Source organism: Cydia fagiglandana, chromosome 14 (genome assembly GCF_963556715.1).
Source record: "Cydia fagiglandana chromosome 14, ilCydFagi1.1, whole genome shotgun sequence".
In the NCBI taxonomy this organism is placed as follows: domain Eukaryota; kingdom Metazoa; phylum Arthropoda; class Insecta; order Lepidoptera; family Tortricidae; genus Cydia; species Cydia fagiglandana.
The window spans coordinates 13,277,118-13,300,323 of record NC_085945.1 but is presented as its reverse complement, the minus strand read 5'-3'; the positions used below and the strand labels follow the sequence as shown (position 1 = coordinate 13,300,323).

The 23,206-nt window shown below is 39.6% G+C and overlaps 1 protein-coding gene across 1 annotated transcript in view; it reads right to left on the bottom strand.

Moving 5' to 3' along the window:
• Positions 1–23,206, bottom strand: part of LOC134670801 (probable protein phosphatase 2C T23F11.1) — a 35,206-nt gene that overhangs the window by 5,476 nt on the left and 6,524 nt on the right. Inside the window, exons 3-8 of the mRNA XM_063528622.1 lie at positions 20,850–20,946; positions 20,233–20,330; positions 18,167–18,319; positions 17,757–17,937; positions 15,761–15,852; positions 14,889–15,068 (exon numbers count right to left, since the gene is read on the bottom strand). Coding sequence (XP_063384692.1) covers positions 14,889–15,068; positions 15,761–15,852; positions 17,757–17,937; positions 18,167–18,319; positions 20,233–20,330; positions 20,850–20,946 — 801 coding nt within the window. The remainder of the gene's footprint in view (positions 1–14,888; positions 15,069–15,760; positions 15,853–17,756; positions 17,938–18,166; positions 18,320–20,232; positions 20,331–20,849; positions 20,947–23,206) is intronic.

The window sequence follows — 23,206 nt, the reverse complement described above, 5'->3', positions numbered from 1 at the left end:
AAAATAGGATTAGAATCATTTAGCAATTATAATTAACTTTGGCGATAAGCAACTCGGTCATTTCACTTATACATTCTAAAAGATATTATGGCTTTTACGTTTCTGAATATAAATTGGATACTTAACATCGATCTCAAGGATAAAATATGTATCATAAGATCTGTAATTAGGTACACGAAATTGCAAATATCCCGCACTATAGTTCGTTTTTTTTAGCATTAGAAAGAACTTCAAAGAAGGTAAGCGATCTTGACATGTCTTTTAATTGAAAAACGCTTTTTAAAAATCAGTAACTGTTACTTATGAAAGCAGAAGAATATAATGGATCGTATTAGATTCATAATTGTTACATATTTGCCGTAACTTATTTTTAAAATGTGTTTTTCAATTAAAAGACACATAAAAATTGTTTACCTTATTTCTAATGCTAAAAAAACTAACTATAGTATCGCACTCAGAAATACCTTCACATCAAGTCATTGAGTTGGAATCAAAATGCTTTTGATTAAATTACTATAGGAAACATTTTTGCACGAGGGTGTACCTAATTCTTGTTAGCCGAGCGGTACAAACAACAGCAAAAAGTTTAGACGCACTATGGAAATATATTGAACAAATTGTCTTTTTGTTTCTATTACGGAAAATCCTTGGGCTTGTAAAAACTAGAGTACGATTCGTGACCTGGTCATATAATAAATAATTGCGGCTTTCCATCGGAGAAGGGTCCTTATGATTCATGTGCATAAAGACCCTTTTCTCATGGAAAGCCACAATTTATTTATCTAATTTGATTACAATAGGTACTACAGACACAAACCCGATGAGCGTACCGCTGGGAAATATTCAGAAAAAAAAAATACAATTTCCATTGTACGTCGTACGTTTAACCTTTTGGACGCCACCGATATATCCGCACCGCAGGTTCAACGCCAAAGTCCGATTAATTGGTCACAGACCACAGAGCAACATAGACCTACGTGCATATGCATAAAGTTCAATTTTAGTTTTAACACTTCGGTGACGTGGCGTCCGCGTGACAGCTTTTGTGTTTGACACGGCGTCGAAAAAGTTAAGAAAGCGAGACAAGATAACATGTAATATTATGCCATTATATAAACTTTTTTACTTATTAATTCAATCACAGTTCGTAACACACTGGAAGATTTAACCGTGCTTAACCGGAAAGGCATACAGACTATAGTTTTAACTGGTTAAAATGAGTTTAATATTTATAAGCCTTGAGAGTCAAGAACCCAAGAGCCAGAACAAGAGAGCCAAGAAAAGTCTGAAGCGATTTTGATAGCCAACGCAGTACAAGTGTTATTTATACGTCATAATTTCATTGAAGTTTGATGTTCAAAATAACACTTGCACTGCGTGGGCTATCAAAATCGCTGCAGACTTTTCTTGGTCTAACTCTATTTTAAATACAACGAAGGTTAAGTATTGTCCTTTGTACTCCCAAGTTTCTTTGCGTATACATTTTTGACATTTACTCTTTAAATTTTTTTAATTTTTAGACGACTTTTACTTTTTTTTTTACTAGCTCTTAACCTTTCCGGTGTTACGGTTACATTGATTTCAGACCGGTCAAACTTAGACAAATGTCAGCACGTCTAGACAGTTGCAATTATCACAGATGATGTAGTATTTCTGTTACCACAATACCAACAAATACTAAAAACAGAATGAAATAAACATTCGGGCTTCTATACAACAAACGTGATTTATTCCCGTTTTTTGCGTAATGGTACGGAGCCCTTCGTGCGCGAGTCCGACTCGCACTTGGCCGGTTTTTTACTTATTGAGTGTTTAATAAAAAAAATTGCTTAATATGGATTCGAGTGCCATTTGAATAAGTTTGACCGACCATCGCCCACACTGTTAACTGTCCATCGGTGAACCTTATGTCTATTGTAATAAGGTCCACCGATGTGCCGTTAGGAGTGTCGCTGTTTCTACAATACTAGGAACAGAAAGAGCTAGATAGAGCTAGAAACAGCGACACTCCTAACTGTACATCGGTGAACCTTATGCCTATTGTAATAAGGTCCAGCAATGTACAAAGAGTGTTGCTGTCTCTACAGGTTTGTGGAGTTAAGAGAAGCGCCTCGACGGCAGCAGCCATTGCTTGCTGGCGCGCGACGCGTCCAGCCGCTTGAACGACTGAAACATGCAGGTGCGTGCGATATTCAACTTTAGACATTGGGAATAAGGTTTAGTAGACCGCAAGAATTACTAGAAATATATCGTATATTAAAAAAATATCGTTTATACGATGGTTTTCATCGCAGCCACTTAACGGCTGAAACATGCAATATTCGACTTCAGACGAAATATCCTCCTAAGTCCCTGCGTACAATTTTTTGTACGAATTCCAAAATCTATTTTGAACTTTTATTGTGTAACTAAGGATTCCAATTTCAAGAACAAAACAATTGGGTAGGTAAAGTTTTTTGAAGATATGCAAATTATATTTTTTTCCGATAGTATTTATTATAGCGACCACGGAAATGCAGCTCTTTTATTTTTATTTCATTTTATTGATTAAATATAATTTTTTAAATGATCGATTTGACGTTTGTGAGATGGAATGGCAGATACGAGTAATTCCTTTGCACGTAGTAAATGGGACGGGATAGAAAAAAAAACGATGTCAACTGTCAGTGTCACTTAGCTCTCATTCCCGAAAAATAACGGACAAGCCTCATGTTACCTTGCGAATTGCTATTAATGTTATCATTGAGATTTTCGGCGACCTCAGCACGACCCACAGACTTCTGATTCCCCACGACATCTGCGCGTATTTGGACAAAGATTGAATTTACTTTCGATAACTTGGCACTGCATAAATTATTGGACAACGTTTTCTTCCCCACCCCTACACGACGGCCCCTACGCTGACCCTTGGACAGAGTTTTGCAAGAAAAATAAGCGAGTTCATACGAGATTGCGAGCAGATTCTACAAATTTGAAATTATTATCATAACAGTGATAAGCACAATGCCGTTGAATTAGAGGAGCAATGGCCGTACAGGAGTACGTATCCGTGAAATAAATAGGTACATAAAACTTTCTTCACTTGTGTTTTGATTTTTATTATGAAATTGCCATGAGCTGTTAAGTTCGTAAACAAGAAATCGGTCTAATTTTTTCTAACAATTTCAACCATCTGTTAGTTTTGTGTGGTTATCCTCATTTTATGAATGTTGTTCTTATTTTCAGGTGGATGTAAACATTCATTGGCGGTATTATACTGATGGCTAATTAGAACCATTGAGCCATGACATACTTCCTTGCAGTGTTATTCGGCTAAGCCTCGAGCATCCTGTGAATCTGAAGGATATAATTATTTCCATAAAAAAGAGCAATCGAATTAGGACCAAGATATCCCGAGAATCTAAAGACATTTTATAAAAAATGCAATAAAATGAAAATGGGAGAATCTCTTATTTTAACAATGTTACAAGATCATGACTATGTTATGGTCTATACTTATTAAAATTTTAAAACCAACATGTCTTTATCTTTGACTTGAAAATGTAGAAATGATTTGGGTTAAGTTTTATGAAATGCAACTTATGCTAAAAATCTATTATTATTATATGTCAAATTATCGTCAACTCGATGTTGCTTAAGGCGTATCCAGATTAGTAAATTTTTCCCAATCTGATTAAATTGCCCGATCGAATCGGGACGTACGGACGCAAACGCCAATTTGGCTCGCCGAATTCAACCGCCGATAATGACCAATAAAATGAGGTGCGGACACAAGAACACCAATTTGTGAGGCTAGTATTTTCGTTATGGGGCATTTTTTCAATTTAAATGGGGCTAATATCACCATAAATCTAAAATTGGAGATTGACGCCAATATCATTTCTGATCAAATCGACCGATTTGATCAGTCCCGTCTGGATACCGCTTTAGCACCCCGAAAGGGCGCTGCGCGGTGCGCGCGGATTGACGCATGCGCGTACCGTATGCTTTGTATCTATGGTAATATAATTTTAAAAAATATGCAAATAAAAGGCGGCAAAGTTTATTCGTTGTGCAATACTCAATAAGTTACCGCTTGTTATTTTAATACTCGTAATAAACAAAATGAGTTCAAGTGACGAAAACGACCTGGAATAGACGGCATGCACCGCCTCATTTGAAAGCAGAAGCAAACTTAATAATGAATAACTAGCTTCCTGCTAAGTCCTGGGACAAATACAACAGGACTTACGACATGCTCATGCTGTGGAAGGACACAAGAAGGACAGCCAAAACGCAAGAAACACCTACTCTGAAAGTGGTTTTTAGCGTATTTCTGTGATCAAGTGAAAACTAAAAAGCCATCTACATTTAATATAAACTAAGAATATGCGTTGTTTTTTTAATTGTATTCGCGTCACTTTACCCCTATTAAATACGCTTTACTAAATTGAATTTGTTTTATTTCCTCACATAATTTGAGAATAGTGCTTACTATGTATACCTCAATGGAAGCAAAAATGTAGTATTTTTGCGAGTTGATACACTTGCTACTTGTGTATAGTGGCAAATGTATTAAACCCGCAATCAACACTAATCAATATGTAAACAGGCCTCAACGTGAAGCACATTTACCCTACAGACATACTTATCCATATTGACCATATTTGAACCTCTCAACTCTCTTCAAGGGCACGCCACACAGCGTGATTCTATATACTGTTGTAATGTTAATGCTTAAGGTGGATGTCTAGGGATGGGATGCCGATTATCAGCCAAAAGATGGCGTCACTGCGCACGAATTGTGGATTTTCACTATTTCTCCCAAAATACAAAGTTTCATAAGATGTGTTGATATGTCCGAAAACTATAAAAAATACTACATCTAAATCGAGACATGTTCAACTCAACATTGCCTCATTTCGTTATTATCGGAATCCAACTGCAAAATATTGCAATTTCTTGCATTCACGCACACTTACGTACTTAAAGTCACCTTAAAGTCAGTGTCAAATGTCAGCAGATTCGTAATGTTACAGTAAAGTAACCTAGAGGGCGCAGCGGATGAAATGTTTATTGTTGAAAAAAGATTGGAAATTAAATAATAAATTCTTGTTTGAGCAACGATTAAGAATTACATGGCATTCAGAAGCAACTAATGTTTCGACCATCAACTGTCATGTGCTCGTGGCACCCGTAGCCTCTATTTTGAAAAAAATCAGATTGTAGCTAAGATACATGGTTCAAACCCCGACAATGCCATTTTTTTTTTTTCTTAATTTTTGCATTCTCTTTTGAATTATTTTAAGCGTATGTTATTCTTCGAAACTAAACTTACGTGAGTAAAACATTTTCAGTATTTTAATTATTTTTTAATAATATTATGGGAAGATTTATAAAAGTATTTTTATTTTCCGGTTTTCAAAGGATATAAATAATGATTAAAATAATTTAAAAAAAGTCATGCATGAGGCTAATTAGGATCGCGGAATAGGTACATAAGAAGTCAACTATCGACGAAGTATAGCTGGTCAAGCAGATCTTGTCAGTAGAAAAAGGCGGCAAATTTGAAAAATGTAGGCGCGAAGGGATATCGTTCATCTGGATTTCGCGCCTTTTTTTACTGACAAGATTTGCTTGACCAGGTATAAAATAAAAGTTTCCAAAATTTTATTGAAATGATATACCTACATGAAATAATCAAATACAACACATTTACTTAAAATAACTTTTAAAATAAGGCATATAAAATTACCAAAAAGATGAAATAAAATAAATAAATAAATACAAAAAGAAATGAGTCTTTGTTCGCGGTTTGAACCCTGTCATGCTGTTCAACTTGTTAGACTTATACTCAATAGCTAAAAGCCCCTAGACCATTTGACCATAGTAGACCCGGGCGAAAAATGCCTTCTTATTTAAGTAACCCATTACTGTCAAAAATATCAAGTTTGAATTGATTTGAAATATAATTATTCATTGTCGACTTATTGACATCCAAACGTTGCGAGCATGTTGTACTTTAAAACATTTGGCAACGTCGCACGGGGAAATCTTCTGAAAATGTATGTCCTTTTATATTTTGATATTTATGGATATATGAGGATTCTTCTACTTATGTTGCAAATTGATTAAATTATCGAGAGAAAAATGCTAATGCAAAGAAAACAAGAAATATCCGTTTCATTTCTCATGCTATTGATTCGGTTAAATTGTGTTCTAATGTATGGGGAAGACAATAGTACATTGTAGGAGAGGACGGAAAACCGCCAAAAGATGGACGAGTGAGTTCGAGGGCCGACACGTTAGTGGAGGCCCTCGAATAATACGAGTCCTTCTTTAGCGTTTCCGGCCGAGGCATTACATAGTGCTTTTCACGACTACTGCGAGGAAATAAGAAAACATTTGCATAACTATAAGTACTAGCCCGCGATTTCTCTGGTAGCAAATTACTAGCCACTGCCTGTACTGTCTCTTGAATTTCAGTAGGCGTCAGCGTAAGAATATCATTTTCTTCACTAGAAGAACTCATTTTTATAGCGAGCGCGTTTCTTATATTTTTTAGTCAAACACAATTTACACTATCCAATTCAGTAAGTATTTTCAGATCCCGCCTTTTTTACTTTTTTTACCACTTTTAAGAGGCGTTTTTCTGTTATTTGCTTCAAACCGACTCTAAAATTAGAAGCGTTTTTGCTATAAAAAAAAAACACAAACAGCTATAAAAGTAAAAAACGCCTTAAGCGTGAACTGAATGGATAATTGTTAAAAAAAAGAAGTGAATGGTTTTGACATTTCTTTTTTTTTTTTAACAAGAAATTGGTTCTATAAATAACCTAATTTTATTTTTGAAGGAAAAAGTTGCGCAAAAAAAGACCTTTTATTGTTTTTTATGTTTTAAATTATACTCATTGCTGTAGCGAACTGTCACCAATGACAGATGATGATAACAATGAAACATTGTAGTAGTGGTAGTTCAGGTGCTACAGCTATTGCCTACTTTCCAGCTTGGTTTTAGACCATCTATTGCCACATTTCCGAACAGTGGCGTGAAAACTAATTATAGCCAGCCTTTTATGAATGTAGTATGATACCTTAGGGTATGGTGCTTTACGCACACTAGCGTCCCTTCCCCCCCCCCCCCTGACGCAACCCCCCCTTTTTGCATGAAATATGTCCCGGTTCACAGTTTTTTACATTTTTTGAGGAAAGTATATATTTTAGGAAAAAAGTGTCAATGAAAGAAATAATCCTTAATAAATTCTTAATAAAAAAAGGTCATATTAATTTTTTTACATGATGCACCATATTCATGTATTAGCTTGTTAAAATTCGAAATAACATAGTTTTTACTTAGGATTCGAAACTCATTTATTATACACGGTGTAACACGAGGAAACCGAATAATTTTGACAGCGTATTCCTGATCATATTTAGAGACAAAAATGTCCTATAAACTTTTTTGAAATGCGGCTAGTTTCAGAGTTAACACCAATTTAAAAAAAAAACAAGTTTCTATTGTTACATAGTTCAAAACGCCTTTTTGATGGCGATGTTGCTACTATGGGATTTAGTCTAAATATCCTTATTGATATGTCAAAAAGTGACAAGTAACACTTTGCAAAAACTAAGTTTTACGAAAAAAAACCATATTAAGTGACAAGTTTACCAATAGCATTTAATTTTTATGTACAAATTCATTCATAAAATTAAAAAAAAGACCAAACAAAAATTTTTTTTTTGGCTAAATTGACCTAAACACATATTACATCTTTTCCTTTTTTTGGCCTCATGTATACATTTTAGGATAAAGGTGTCAATGAAAGAAATAGTTCCTTATTAAGTTCTTAGTCAAAAAGGTTATATTCATTTTATAACACTTATTATACAAGGTGTCCTCAAGAAATGCGAAAGATTTTATTTCTGAGGTCAAAAGAAGGAAAAAATGTATGTATGAGTTTAGGTCAATTTCGCCGAAAACAATTTTTTTTATTGTTTTTAGGGTTCCTTACCTCAAAAGGAAAAAACGGAACCCTTATAGGATCACTCGTGCGTCTGTCTGTCTGTCCGTCTGTCACAGCCGATTTTCTCCGGAACTACTGGACCAATCAAGTTGAAATCTGATACACATATGTAAGTTTGTAAACAAATGAATTTTAAACATGGGGGCCACTTTTGGGGGGTAAATGAAAAAATTCAAAAATAAATATTTTCAAACTATATCATGTTACATATCAAATGAAAGAGCTTATTGTAAGGATCTCAAATATATATTTTTTTATAATTTTCGAATAAACAGTTTAGAAGTTATTCAAGAAAATAGGCAAAAAATGACTATTCCCCCCCCCCCTTTATCTCCGAAACTACTAGGTTTAAAATTTTGAAAAAATACATAAAATAGGTCTATACCTATAGATGACAGGAAAACCTATTAGAAATGTACAGTCAAGCGTGAGTCGGACTTTATTACAGTTTTTGATCCGACTCCTACGGATTTTTTAAAGATTTCACTCACGTTTCGCATAAATAATGTTTAGTTTTAAGTTTATAAAATACATATGTATGTTAGTCTGTAAGGTATTTGTAATATGGGCCTTGTTCCCTGAATTAAATATCTAAATAAATAAAATAAAAAATACATTGTTAAAAATTGTGTAATATACGGAACCCTTGGAACGCGAGTCCGATTCGCACTTGGCCGCTTTTTTTTTAATTTTTTGAATATAAATATGTATGTACATAAAAAGTAAATGTTATTGGTAAACTTGTCAGTTAACATGGATTTTTACTTTTTTTTCGTAAAACATAGTTTTTGCAACGTGTTACTTAATTGTCACTTTTTGACATATCAATAAGGATATTTAGACTAAATCCCATAGTAACAACATCGCCATCAAAAAGGCGTTTTGAACTATGTAACAATAGAAACTTGTTTTTTTTAAATTGGTGTTAACTCTGAAACTAGCCGCATTTCAAAAAAGTTTATAGGACATTTTTGTCTCTAAATATGATCAGGAATACGCTGTCAAAATTATTCGGTTTCCTCGTGTTACACCGTGTATAATAAATGAGTTTCGAATCCTAAGTAAAAACTATGTTATTTCGAATTTTAACAAGCTAATACATGAATATGGTGCATCATGTAAAAAAAATTAATATGACCTTTTTTTATTAAGAATTTATTAAGGATTATTTCTTTCATTGACACTTTTTTCCTAAAATATATACTTTCCTCAAAAAATGTAAAAAACTGTGAACCGGGACATATTTCATGCAAAAAGGGGGGGTTGCGTCAGGGGGAGGGGAAGGGACGCCAGTGTGCGTAAAGCACCATACCCTAAGGTATCATACTACATTCATAAAAGGCTGGCTATAAAAAGTTTTTCAAAAAGCACAATTTGACCGAATATATGAAAGAGGGTCATTGTTGTTGTAAAAGGTGTGCAGGAAATGATACGTTTCTGCACTAGAGCAGTTTAGGTTCCAATTCCAAGTACGATTTTATTATTCTTTTTACAGTAAGCAATTGAAATTTGGGTATAAATGGATTTGTTATACAATTTCCATTCTGATATTTGACTCCCCATTCCATAAATAACGATACTTTTGGCCAAATTGTTAATTGAAAATACCTACTCTCAAAAATACCTACTATAAAAATGTATTTAAAAAAACACATGCATTTTACTTTCCTCGTATGCGAAATGAAAAGTAGCGTGTTTTAACTCGGGTGAAAGGCAGCATTTTTGAAAAAAACCAGGCAAGTGCGAGTCGGACTCGCGCACGAAGGGTTCCGTACCATAATGCAAAAAAAAACAAAAAAAAGCAAAAAAAAAAACGGTCACCCATCCAAGTACTGACCACTCCCGACGTTGCTTAACTTTGGTCAAAAATCACGTTTGTTGTATGGGAGCCCCATTTAAATCTTTATTTTATTCTGTTTTTAGTATTTGTTGTTATAGCGGCAACAGAAATACATCATCTGTGAAAATTTCAACTGTCTAGCTATCACGGTTCGTGAGATACAGCCTGGTGACAGACAGACGGACAGACGGACGGACAGCGAAGTCTTAGTAATAGGGTCCCGTTTTACCCTTTGGGTACGGAACCCTAAAAATATCATCTACTAATGTTATTGTTATGCACAAGCAGAAGATATTATAGAATCTTGTTTATTTACAAGAAGATGACATTTTTCTCCACATACCTACCTATATATTTTTGAGAAAAATATAGCTAGGTATTTTAGTTTAATAATCATTGTTACAATAAATATAGGCTTTTCCAGAGAACATTTATATTTCTACCGAAACGAAAGCAGAATTCACAAGGGTTTTCGGTGGACGACCGTAACGCGAATGATTGTTTGGACTGACCTTTCTATAAATATATAAATGTATTTTATTGTGTAATAATCATAATAATTATTAAGTTATATTAAATCTGGGAATGAAATTATATCAGAAAGGAGATTCTTAAATGAGTAGGTATACTCGTAACATGCTTTGTGCATTAAATATACCTCCCTCTATTGACTGAAAATAAAACAAAATACACAGGTAATCTGTGTTGCGGTTTTAAAGTGCCATCTGTTACACCTTTGACAAATTAAAAATGATTGCTTGTCAAATGAAGTCGCCATGTTAGAATTACACCGATACTATAAGCATCACTCACACAAACAAGCAATGAGGCAAAATTTTACCAATATTCAAAGGCTTTTTTCTTAATAATTTTAATCAAAATCTAGTATTTTTTTACGTTAAGCGAAGACAGAAATATATATACTACCCAAACATTACATATACAAGTGAAGAAACCCTATATAATAGGAGCTAGGGTGCCAAGAAAGTTTGTATGAAAATCGAGCAAGGAGAACCACCTTAAGGATAATAATTTGTGGATTTTAAAATAAAACGAAACGAAATTTACTGGATTTATATTATATTATTTTGGATTTATATTATAAGTTTTCTAAAGTACAGTTGCCATCAGATATATTGGTGCAGCTAGGGTGCTCATAAATATCTGAACACGCCTCTATTATCAGGGCGTGCGTGTTCAGATATTGTGAACACCTTGCCGAGCCCATATACAGGGTGGAAAGGCACGACGATCCTTTCCGCAAAAGGGGGATTGTTTAGCCTAAGCTCTATATTTTCTCCATAGAAACTATGTTAATATGGGCAACCGTTTCTAAATTATGGCCTTTTAAACATTATGCAAAAAACTACTTTGTTCCAACCCTAACAGGTGACAGGGTCAATGAACGTACTTGTAAACAATCAATATACGACAGGAAATTATGATAATTTGTTCTAACCATTCTAAGGTCTGCTTAAAACACGGTAACTCGGTAAGAATCGTTGCAGGATTTTAGTTTTCTTAGTGGTTCCACTTGTTCAATACTTGAATGAAGTAGTTGTGTTATTCTTTAATATTAATAATACTAACCACAACATTGTTCACAACGACAGTTCAAATTGTGACATTGACAACCACTCAAAAGTACGCAATCGTCTTATAAATATCTCTGGTTTCCTTGACTGATAAAAAGGTTTTAGTTTCTTAACACGTTTCACAAAAATATTTTCGAATAATTGGAAACTATCTAAAATAATTAAAAAAAAACAAGTAGATTGTGTTTGATGTACCAAATGAACTTGCAAAAATGAAATACTAAGAATAAATCAAGTATAAATACTTCTTAAATACCTAACTAACAAACCTTCTTGGGTGGTAGGAAATAGACAAGACGTCTGATGTTTGAAATTAAGTTGTCATTGAACTTTACTTATCTAATGTCATATTCTTAAAATAAAAATGCCGTTGTTAGATGCTCGTGGTTATTTAAATTTGTGGGGCTGTGTAAAAGATATGGTGTACCAAACGGAATGTGAAACTGCGGACGAGACATTAAAGGCTAATTGCTGCTTTTGACAATCTGCGGAGAAAAAATGACGAAGAGCATACACTACCGCATGGGCAATGTGCGCGGGCTCGGGTGCGGGCTGCGGCGTACATTATAAGACACGGAGGTACATTTGAACACCGTATGTGAAGAGAAAATAGTGTTTAAATATTGGCAAAAAGTAATTATCTAAGAAAGTAATAAAATTGTTTGTAATATTTTTGAATTAATTTGATTTATTTGTCATTTGTGCGTCATTCATACCTAACATCATTGCGATTCTGTCAACGATCGGAAAAAGCGTAAAGTCCCGAGCTTTCCCGACGGAGATCCTTAATCTAGTCGTCATGTGCACATGCTATAGGGTTATCACCACAGTTAAAAAGTAGAAAATTTGGTATTATTATTTTTTACTCAATTAACGATTCTTACCATTACCAATCTGCTATGTATCACTTAAACGACCTAATACTTCCGGGAAGGATCGTCGTGCCTTTCCACCCTGTATAATAGCCAATAACGACCTAGTTATAAGACTATTACAATCTTAATCATTATGTATGTATAATACAACAATCACGTTTATATAGTCCTCACAAACGTATAAGTTACCATTTTGGCCAATATATCTTCAAAGCTTGGCACCGAATCGCTGTTAAAGATTTTGGTGTGCTCAAATACGCTGAATTTGGAAAGTAACGTCTGTACTTCCTACAAGACGGTACGACGCACTTTGAGTTCATCTCTGTAATATTCTATTTCCATTCGAACGTTTCCGGGATCGTCTCCATCTATTGTGTTGATACTGAGATCCAAAATGACTCGTGTAGCAGTCCAAGAGTCGTGGTGGAGGCGTTAATGAAAATGTTCTCCAAGAAGCAGTGCCAAGTAGTCGAAAGCAATCGTTATCATTATCAAAATATCCGTGTTGATCGTGCTAGGGACGTTAAAAATACTTATTCTAGAAATCACACCGACATCCAATTACAAGAAAACACAAATGTTTCGTCCGACCATTATTTTCCAATTATTTGCAAGAATTGCAAGTTATTTTCCAAGAATGACACTGACAGTTGACATCGATTTTTTTTCTATCTCGTCCCATTTACTACGCGCCAAGGAATTAATTACTCGAATCTGCCATTTCACCTCACAAACGTCATATCGATCATTTTAAAAATTATATTTAATCAATAAAATGATATAAAAATAAAAGAGCTGCATTTCCGTGATCGCTATAATGAATACTATCGGGAAAAAATATAATTTGCCTATCTTCAAAAAACTTTACCTACCCAATTGCTTCTGGGTCTCAAGAGGATATAATAAGCACGCAAACGTGAGCGTATATTTGTGGTAACAAAATATCGTTTTACTCATGTGGAAAAATCTACCTTTAAAAGGTAATCATGCTCCTAATTTATTTTTTTGTATTATACAAATAGAATCTCATTTCAGACCAATCATTAGCCAAATGTGTGTGTGTGTTAGAAAAATAGTAAGTGTTAATTTGTACATTCACTGTAGCATGCACAAAGAAATATATATTAACAGGCAACACACACATACAACATGCAAAACACCAACACAGAAAATGTACGCATTATAAAACTGTCTTCCACAGAAAGTTTATCTAAGTTAAAGAACGGCAATGTCAAATGTTTTTATCTCTATCTGCCTTCTAATCTTTCATTTATAACGGCTCACTGTCACACTGCATCTTTCACAACCTCACAACGACAGCTACTTACCTTCAGGATCTCGCCATCCATCCATCGCCATTCATCGCCACTGTCGACTTTATCTCCGCGCAGTAAGGTTCAGCAGTGTGTACTGACCGGTATGTGCGGGTGCGCGCCGGGGAAGGGCTTGATGCAGACGAGTAGCACAGTCATGTTGTCACGCCGTAGTAGACCTTATCTCCGCGCAGTAAGGTTCAGCAGTGTGTACTGACCGGTATGTGCGGGTGCGCGCCGGGGAAGGGCTTGATGCAGACGAGCAGCACGGTCATGTCGTCACGCCGTAGTAGACCTTATCTCCGCGCAGTAAGGTTCAGCAGTGTGTACTGACCGGTATGTGCGGGTGCGCGCTGGGGAAGGGCTTGATGCAGACGAGCAGCACGGTCATGTTGTCACGCCGTAGTAGACCTTATCTCCGCGCAGTAAGGTTCAGCAGTGTGTACTGACCGGTATGTGCGGGTGCGCGCCGGGGAAGGGCTTGATGCAGACGAGCAGCACGGTCATGTTGTCACGCCGTAGTAGACCTTATCTCCGCGCAGTAAGGTTCAGCAGTGTGTACTGACCGGTATGTGCGGGTGCGCGCCGGGGAAGGGCTTGATGCAGACGAGCAGCACGGTCATGTTGTCACGCCGTAGTAGACCTTATCTCCGCGCAGTAAGGTTCAGCAGTGTGTACTGACCGGTATGTGCGGGTGCGCGCTGGGGAAGGGCTTGATGCAGACGAGCAGCACGGTCATGTTGTCACGCCGTAGTAGACCTTATCTCCGCGCAGTAAGGTTCAGCAGTGTGTACTGACCGGTATGTGCGGGTGCGCGCTGGGGAAGGGCTTGATGCAGACGAGCAGCACGGTCATGTTGTCACGCCGTAGTAGACCTTATCTCCGCGCAGTAAGGTTCAGCAGTGTGTACTGACCGGTATGTGCGGGTGCGCGCTGGGGAAGGGCTTGATGCAGACGAGCAGCACGGTCATGTTGTCACGCCGTAGTAGACCTTATCTCCGCGCAGTAAGGTTCAGCAGTGTGTACTGACCGGTATGTGCGGGTGCGCGCCGGGGAAGGGCTTGATGCAGACGAGCAGCACGGTCATGTTGTCACGCCGTAGTAGACCTTATCTCCGCGCAGTAAGGTTCAGCAGTGTGTACTGACCGGTATGTGCGGGTGCGCGCCGGGGAAGGGCTTGATGCAGACGAGCAGCACGGTCATGTTGTCACGCCGTAGTAGACCTTATCTCCGCGCAGTAAGGTTCAGCAGTGTGTACTGACCGGTATGTGCGGGTGCGCGCTGGGGAAGGGCTTGATGCAGACGAGCAGCACGGTCATGTTGTCGCAGCCGAGGCCGCCGGTGGCGCAGTTGGGCGCGAGGCAGCGCTGCATGAGCGCCTCGCACACGGCGGCCGGCTCCCACCCGCTTAGCAAGCGGACGCGACAGAATGATACCACTTCCTGGAACATTACAGTTTAACTTTAACACTTATCAAGGCATATGCGGCAGTTTGATGGCCATAGTAGCACGCACGGTCACGCTGTACTGTGCGACGGTGCGCGCCGCAAGCGGGCTGGACTTCCCGCGAAACTGCCCCGGTTGGTATATGCACGTCCCTATAGGTCTATGTTGCTGTGGTATGTGACCGATTAATCCGTCTTTGGCGTTGGAACTGCGGTGCGGATATATCGATCATTGGCGTCCAAAAGGTTAAATCCGCATGACGTAACAAATGAAAGTGCGGTTTCAACCGCAAATAGGAAACTCCATTTCGTTAGGTGACAAGTAAAACTCACTAATAACTAAAACAATATTTAACAAAAATCAACCTTACTCAGGTATTAATATGGTTCACTATGGCTATTAACTTGTGGTAGTAATTAGTGAGTTTTGGTTGTATGTATCTTCTTGGACGATCCTGACGATTTGTATGTATCTTCTTCTTCGGCGATCCTTATAACGGGTTATAAATGGGTAACGGGTAATGGGTAACGGGTAAACACCCTATTACCTGTACTAAAGTATTTACACCTATGATGACGAAAAAATTATTGATTGATTGATTGATTGATTGAAAATTTCCAGCAATATTAATCTCTAAAATATCTTTATCGCGCATATTTTAACATTTTATTAACTAATAAATAATGACCTCATTGGACAACACCTCCCAAATGCCGTCGCAAGCGATCACGATGAACTCCCAATCATCATTCAGCTGCCTCACTTGGACGTCCGGATACGCTGCAAAAATACAACATGGTTACACATATTTATACAAGCTTTTTATTAACTTGCTATGTACAGTCAAGTGTAAAAGCTTGAATACGTAGTCGCCGTTATACGGCGGAGCTCCTCCTCGTTGTGCGGCTAATGTATGATAGTGTTACCAGTGACGAGCTGATCCCTCGGCGACAGTCTGTAGTTCCGCTTGAAGACGTAGTCGCCGAGCGCGCGCGACAGCGCCAGGTTGCCGTTGACTCTGTTGAGCTGCACCCACCCGCCGCCCGCGGTTATACGGCGGAGCTCCTCCTCGTTGTTCGGCTAATGTATGATAGTGTTACCAGTGACGATCTGGTCCCTCGGCGACAGTCTGTAGTTCCGCTTGAAGACGTAGTCGCCGAGCGCGCGCGACAGCGCCAGGTTGCCGTTAACTCTGTTGAGCTGCACCCAGCCGCCGCAAGCGGTTATACGGCGCAGCTCCTCCTCGTTGTTCGGCTAATGTATGATAGTGTTACCAGTGACGATCTGATCCCTCGGCGACAGTCTGTAGTTCCGCTTGAAGACGTAGTCGCTGAGCGCGCGCGACAGCGCCAGGTTGCCGTTGACTCTGTTGAGCTGCACCCACCCGCCGCCCGCGGTTATACGGCGGAGCTCCTCCTCGTTGTTCGGCTAATGTATGATAGTGTTACCAGTGACGATCTGGTCCCTCGGCGACAGTCTGTAGTTCCGCTTGAAGACGTAGTCGCCGAGCGCGCGCGACAGCGCCAGGTTGCCGTTGACTCTGTTGAGCTGCACCCAGCCGCCGCCCGCGGTTATACGCCGGAGCTCCTCCTCGTTGTGCGGCTAATGTATGATAGTGCTACCAGTGACGATCTGATCCCTCGGCGACAGTCTGTAGTTCCGCTTGAAGACGTAGTCGCCGAGCGCGCGCGACAGCGCCAGGTTGCCGTTGACTCTGTTGAGCTGCACCCAGCCGCCGCCCGCGGTTATACAGCGGAGCTCCTCCTCGTTGTGCGGCTAATGTATGATAGTGTTACCATTACCAGTGACGATCTGATCCCTCGGCGACAGTCTGTAGTTCCGCTTGAAGACGTAGTCGCCGAGCGCGCGCGACAGCGCCAGGTTGCCGTTGACTCTGTTGAGCTGCACCCAGCCGCCGCAAGCGGTTATACGGCGCAGCTCCTCCTCGTTGTTCGGCTAATGTATGATAGTGTTACCAGTGACGATCTGATCCCTCGGCGACAGTCTGTAGTTCCGCTTGAAGACGTAGTCGCTGAGCGCGCGCGACAGCGCCAGGTTGCCGTTGACTCTGTTGAGCTGCACCCACCCGCCGCCCGCGGTTATACGGCGGAGCTCCTCCTCGTTGTTCGGCTAATGTATGATAGTGTTACCAGTGACGATCTGGTCCCTCGGCGACAGTCTGTAGTTCCGCTTGAAGACGTAGTCGCCGAGCGCGCGCGACAGCGCCAGGTTGCCGTTGACTCTGTTGAGCTGCACCCAGCCGCCGCCCGCGGTTATACGCCGGAGCTCCTCCTCGTTGTGCGGCTAATGTATGATAGTGCTACCAGTGACGATCTGATCCCTCGGCGACAGTCTGTAGTTCCGCTTGAAGACGTAGTCGCCGAGCGCGCGCGACAGCGCCAGGTTGCCGTTGACTCTGTTGAGCTGCACCCAGCCGCCGCCCGCGGTTATACAGCGGAGCTCCTCCTCGTTGTGCGGCTAATGTATGATAGTGTTACCATTACCAGTGACGATCTGATCCCTCGGCGACAGTCTGTAGTTCCGCTTGAAGACGTAGTCGCCGAGCGCGCGCGACAGCGCCAGGTTGCCGTTGACTCTGTTGAGCTGCACCCACCCGCCGCCCGCGGTTATACAGCGGAGCTCCTCCTCGTTGTGCGGCTAATGTATGATAGTGTTACCATTACCAGTGACGATCTGATCCCTCGGCGACAGTCTGTAGTTCCGCTTGAAGACGTAGTCGCCGAGCGCGCGCGACAGCGCCAGGTTGCCGTTGACTCTGTTGAGCTGCACCCAGCCGCCGCCCGCGGTTATACGGCGGAGCTCCTCCTCGTTGTTCGGCTTGTGGTCGTATGATAGCATTTCCACCTGAAAGTAGTGATTACGTTGTTATTTTCTGGAGATTAACCCAACACTAACGAAAAAATAGAAAACCTGAAATTAAAATAAAAGCTACATGAAGATGCATGTGGCATCAAGATCAAGATGTGCACAAACAGCAACACTCTTAACTGTCCATCGGTGAACCTTATGCCCTTATGCCTTTTGTAATAAGGTACACTGATGTACAGTTAACAGAGTGGGCGATGGTACTCACCGCGCCACCGACGCTCGCTATGGCCCTAGAGTCGCCCACGTTGGCGCAGTACAGAGTGCTGTCCTTGATCAGGACCACCACGGCAGTGCTGCCGGCCACCTTCTCTTGGAGCATGTCCTCTTCCAACATAGCCTGGTCCATGTCTAGGAACCCCTGAAATAATACATTAGATTGCTGATGCCGCTCCAATGACACGGTTGCACAAAACCGTCTGTTACCGTAATTTGTTTAACCTTTTGGACGCCAATGACCGATATATCCGCACCGCAGGTCCAACGCCAAAGACTGATTAATCGGTCACAGACCACAGAGCAACATAGACCTACGTGCATATGCATAAAGTTTAATTTCAGTTTGATAGAAATCGATCCAGCAGATTGAAGAGTATCAGCTCTTTTCCAAAGCATTTTTGACATACTCGTAAAATGGATTTTCGTGACATATATGAGCATTTCACGCGCTGTCCCGTGCAAACGCATTTTATTTCCTATGTTGCGACTTTTTTTTCGGCATTTAAAGCAGACGATTTTTCTGTGCATATTTTTGAAAATTTGTCATAGAAAAGGAAACTCTTATACCTGCAAAGCTTCAGAAAATTCGCGTTTGTACGGGACAAACGGTAGACAATTTCATGGAATGCTCCTATAGCATAGATACCCCTACTTTTTCATTTTTAATTTAATTAGAAGGTTTATAGTTCGTTGTTGAGTGACTTTATCAGACCGCTAAGCGTGGTTAGTGCAACTAGCCCTTAGTTCCTTCCTTCTATTGACACAATTCGTGTGTTATATATCATTTTTCTATAAAACGTCTTGAAATGAAATCTTACGGGAATTCTCTGAACCTTCACTTTAACATTTAAGTTTCAGGCGACCCTAACCCTCGCATGGTGGCAAGGATATGTTTATCACATGCAACGCTAAATGCCGCGAGGTCGACACGCGAACTCCTTGTACTAACACCAATAATTAACTAACCACTCTTAGATCTTATGTCCTGGGTAATAAGGTTTACTAATAGCCAATTGAAATTACGGGCAATGGACACAGTCCACTGACCATTCGTATATTTTATTGCAAAGACATTAAGGTCTACAATGGTTAGAATTAAAACGGAGGCCATGTTGATGTGTACGTCATTAACGAAAATAACTCTAATGAGTTTCCATATATGTTTGAAATCGAAGATGAAGGTGTAAGAAAACAATATATGCGGATACCGACCTTATTTTCTCTGCAAGAGGATTCAGATTGTAATGACAGTTTATGGACATTCGGTTTAACTAAAATAATGATATATTCGCCGACTCCTTGCTATTATTAGGTTGTATTACGCTGTCTAATATCTGAATTTTTAGCGGAACCAAGAAAGGAATGATTTATATGAGGAAGTAAACAACCCAGTTTGTAATAAGAAAGCAGAATATCAGGGGCAGTATAGTGACAGGGGCTGGTCCATAAAACTTACCAATGACTACTGCAGACTAGGGGCTGTCCATAAATTACGTCATCGATTTTTGTCCCCCCCTCCCCTAATATGATCCAAAAATCATGCTTCGAATGACCCCGTTTCCTCCTATGTCATGCTACCATCATCCGATGTCCAGAAATTTGAAATGACGTAATTTATGAATAGCCCCCTAGTGCAGATAGTACCCGCATATTCAATTATGTATTATTTATTCAATGTGACCCTGTACTCTGCATTCGGCGTCAACGGGATATCAAGCCTTAAATGAATCATACAGGGTGTCCCAGAATTCGACGTCAAGCCGTAAACGGATGATAGACCAAGTCATAACAGTTATCATAAAAATACAAAAAAAAATTCCAACTCATGTTCTTTAAAAATTATGGTCACTTTAAAAATTCACTAAAAAATCCACAGCCTGTAATTATTCAAGATTACACAATAATAAAAAAATTAGAATAAATTATGAAATTTGTAGTAACAAGAGTTAAAGAACCATTACAGGGTGTGGATTTTTTAGTGATTTTTTAAAGTGACCATAATTTTTAAAGAACATAAGGTTGACAAATTGATGTGGATGGTGTGAATGAGAATACCTGTTTCATAGCCTCTTCAATGTTCCCCAGATGGTACTCCGGGCGCGCCGTGATGAACTTGTGAAGATGTTTGCCGGCATACTCCGCTATGTTTGCTCCTGAAAGTCAGACCACTTAGTTTACACTGGGGGTTTTCAATAAGGCAACTGGAAGGGATTACCCCCTTATTCATAAAACTTTACAGGCCTGATTTAGTTAAATTATGTTTTATCACTTTCTTACAAATACATAAGTCAAAATGACAGATAAGGACAAACGATTATTAGCTAGTTGAGGTTTGTAGCGCGTTTATGAATAAGGGGATTACGGGGGTTAGAGACTCTATTGTATTGTAGTATGGGCGATCAACTCGACGATTGGCGTCTATTTTGCGTGATAGGGGAGGTGGGCTAGTCCTGCCAGCCCAGCTCCTTGAGGAATCCTATCAAACCTTTGATGTTGGTAGGACCTCGGGGAGATCTCTCGGGGATCCGAAATGTTTTGCCCTGTATGGAGCCACTCCGATGCATTCTAACACCATCTGAGAGGCCGTTTCTGCTGTCTCCATGCACTTAGAGACTCGAGTGGATGATAACTTTGCCCAGAAGGTGTGTATGAGGTAAATCTGAAGAACTAACCTCCATGTCCATCGTAGACTGCGAAGAACGCTGCCCCGGGGTCATCTGGCAGCGATAGTATGTGCGTATGAGAGTCATCCATAGACACGCGCCAGCCCTATATAATACCAGGATAAATTAATACAGAGTCAACGAAAACAGCTCCGCCTGAGAACAACTAAGAATTAACATTTTCTTAATTATTTTTGGAAAACAGATACTGTTAATTAACATTCCAAATGGAATAGGTATTATAATATCCCAGTAACCTATGGTATAATATCCCAAAACTAATAGGAGAGAGCACTACCTTTGAACAGTCGTGTTGTCGTTTGTTCCGTGGGAAAAAAATAAAAATGCGTGTTTAAAGTGTATAAAATACCAAGACGATTACGAATTCCAGTGAAGTAAACATTGTGAACTATATTCTGTGCAAAAACCATTCCTAAATGTGCGTAAAGTGGCGAAAAACAGTGAAAATAATATGACTAACGGTGTTATGATATTCAAATTTCACGAACACAGATAAACATCGCGTATTGTGTGCAAAGTGTAATCACCAATCAGCGCCTTATTCTCTGGTGAAACCACGCCCAGTGTCATTTGTAATAGTACTATGCCAAATTCGCCTACTACGTCACACGCTTGGCTGGCGCTGCGTGATAGATAGCGACTATACTCATGTGCGCTACAAGGGTGGGAGTTCAAATCCCGCGCAGAGACACTTGACTTTTTGTGTTTTTATTTTTTTAATTTTTGTTTTATTTTTATTGCTGAAGGGGTTTACCTTGATTATTCACGTACGTTACGGACGATTTATAACACTAGTACTTACTTAAATATATTGGGACCTTATACTAAGCTGAAGCTAGGAGAAAAGGAAATCATGTCTCACAAAATCAACCAAAGAGGTACAGGAAGTGGCCGTAAGACGGCACCGTTGGTATCCTGCAACAAATGCAGATCCTATGTTGATGTAAAAAGTACACTGCAGTGCTCCAAATGTAAAAACAGATACGAATTTGACTGTGCCGGATACTCTGAAAAATTATATAACATATCGAGTGAGGAATCAAAAAAGCAATGGAAATGCAAGTCTTGTCTACCAAAAAAAGATGACAAGATCCGAAGTGGTCCACCAAACTTAACAAATAGAAAAACAAATAAAATAATCGTTAAGAAAAATGCCTCACCAAAAATCCCATCATCACTGCCAAATTCTACAGCCAACCTCTCGTCGTCAGATGCAAAATTGCCCCCGATTGATACCGTAACCGAAGCCTCATCATCGCCAGAAGCTAAACTGCCCCTGAAACATTCCGTAGCTGTAGCCTCATCATCGCCAGATTCAAAAATGCCCCTGAGAGAGGCCGTAACTGAAGCCCCATCATCGACAGAAGCTAAACTGACCCTAAAACGTGCCGTAGATGAAGCCGCATCGTCGCCAGACGCAAAAATGCCCAAGAATAATGCCGCAACTGAAGCGTCCTCATCGCCAGAAGTTAAACTGCCCCTTAAACATGCCGTAGATGAAGCTCCATCGTCATCAGACGCAAATATGTCCCTGAAAGACGCCGTAGCTAAAGCGGATGCTTGCATGTTTTCATCGTCCTCACTACTAATTTCACCCATTAACCATTCGCAGTTGGAACAAAACCAGCCACCAAACACCTTCATAAAAGAAAATTCCGCCTTGTCACCGCCATTGCCATTAGAAAAAAGTATTAACGAAGAAGAAATACCTAACAATGAAGAGCTAATACAGGACTCACTGCCTAATACATCCCTCAATTCTCAAATTTTGGACTCTTACCCGAGTATACCTGATGAAAAGGACTTGTCACAGGACTCTACATCGCCGTCGGGCAAATTATTATCGAGAAGCATGGATGGCCTGCCACTTGGGACCAACACACACTTGCCATTAAATGAACTTCATGAAAAAATATCCGGACTAGAGCTGACATTAGTTAGTGCTCAAAATGAGCTGGAAAATAAAATAATTGAAAATATTGAGCTCCAAAAGAAAAACAACAAACTAGCTATGGAAGCGGAGGTACTCCAGTCACTGTGTCATTTACCACCTCTAGACTCTAAAAACAGTGGCAGTGCAAGGAAGAAACTCAGACTCTCCTTAGCACCATCGTCACCAAAAATATCAACACCGTTTCCGCCAAGTGCTGTCTATACAGATAAAGAATCCCTTACGAACAAAATTCTCTTCAATATCCAATTAAAAATTATAGAATTGGAAAAACTAGTTAAGAATGTCGAAAAGGAAATTTCAGGCCTCACAAAAAAAATAGATACTCTGTCAGACAAACTTCACATTTCGAATACTAGTATGACACCATCTTTACATTCTCTACCAGAATCCA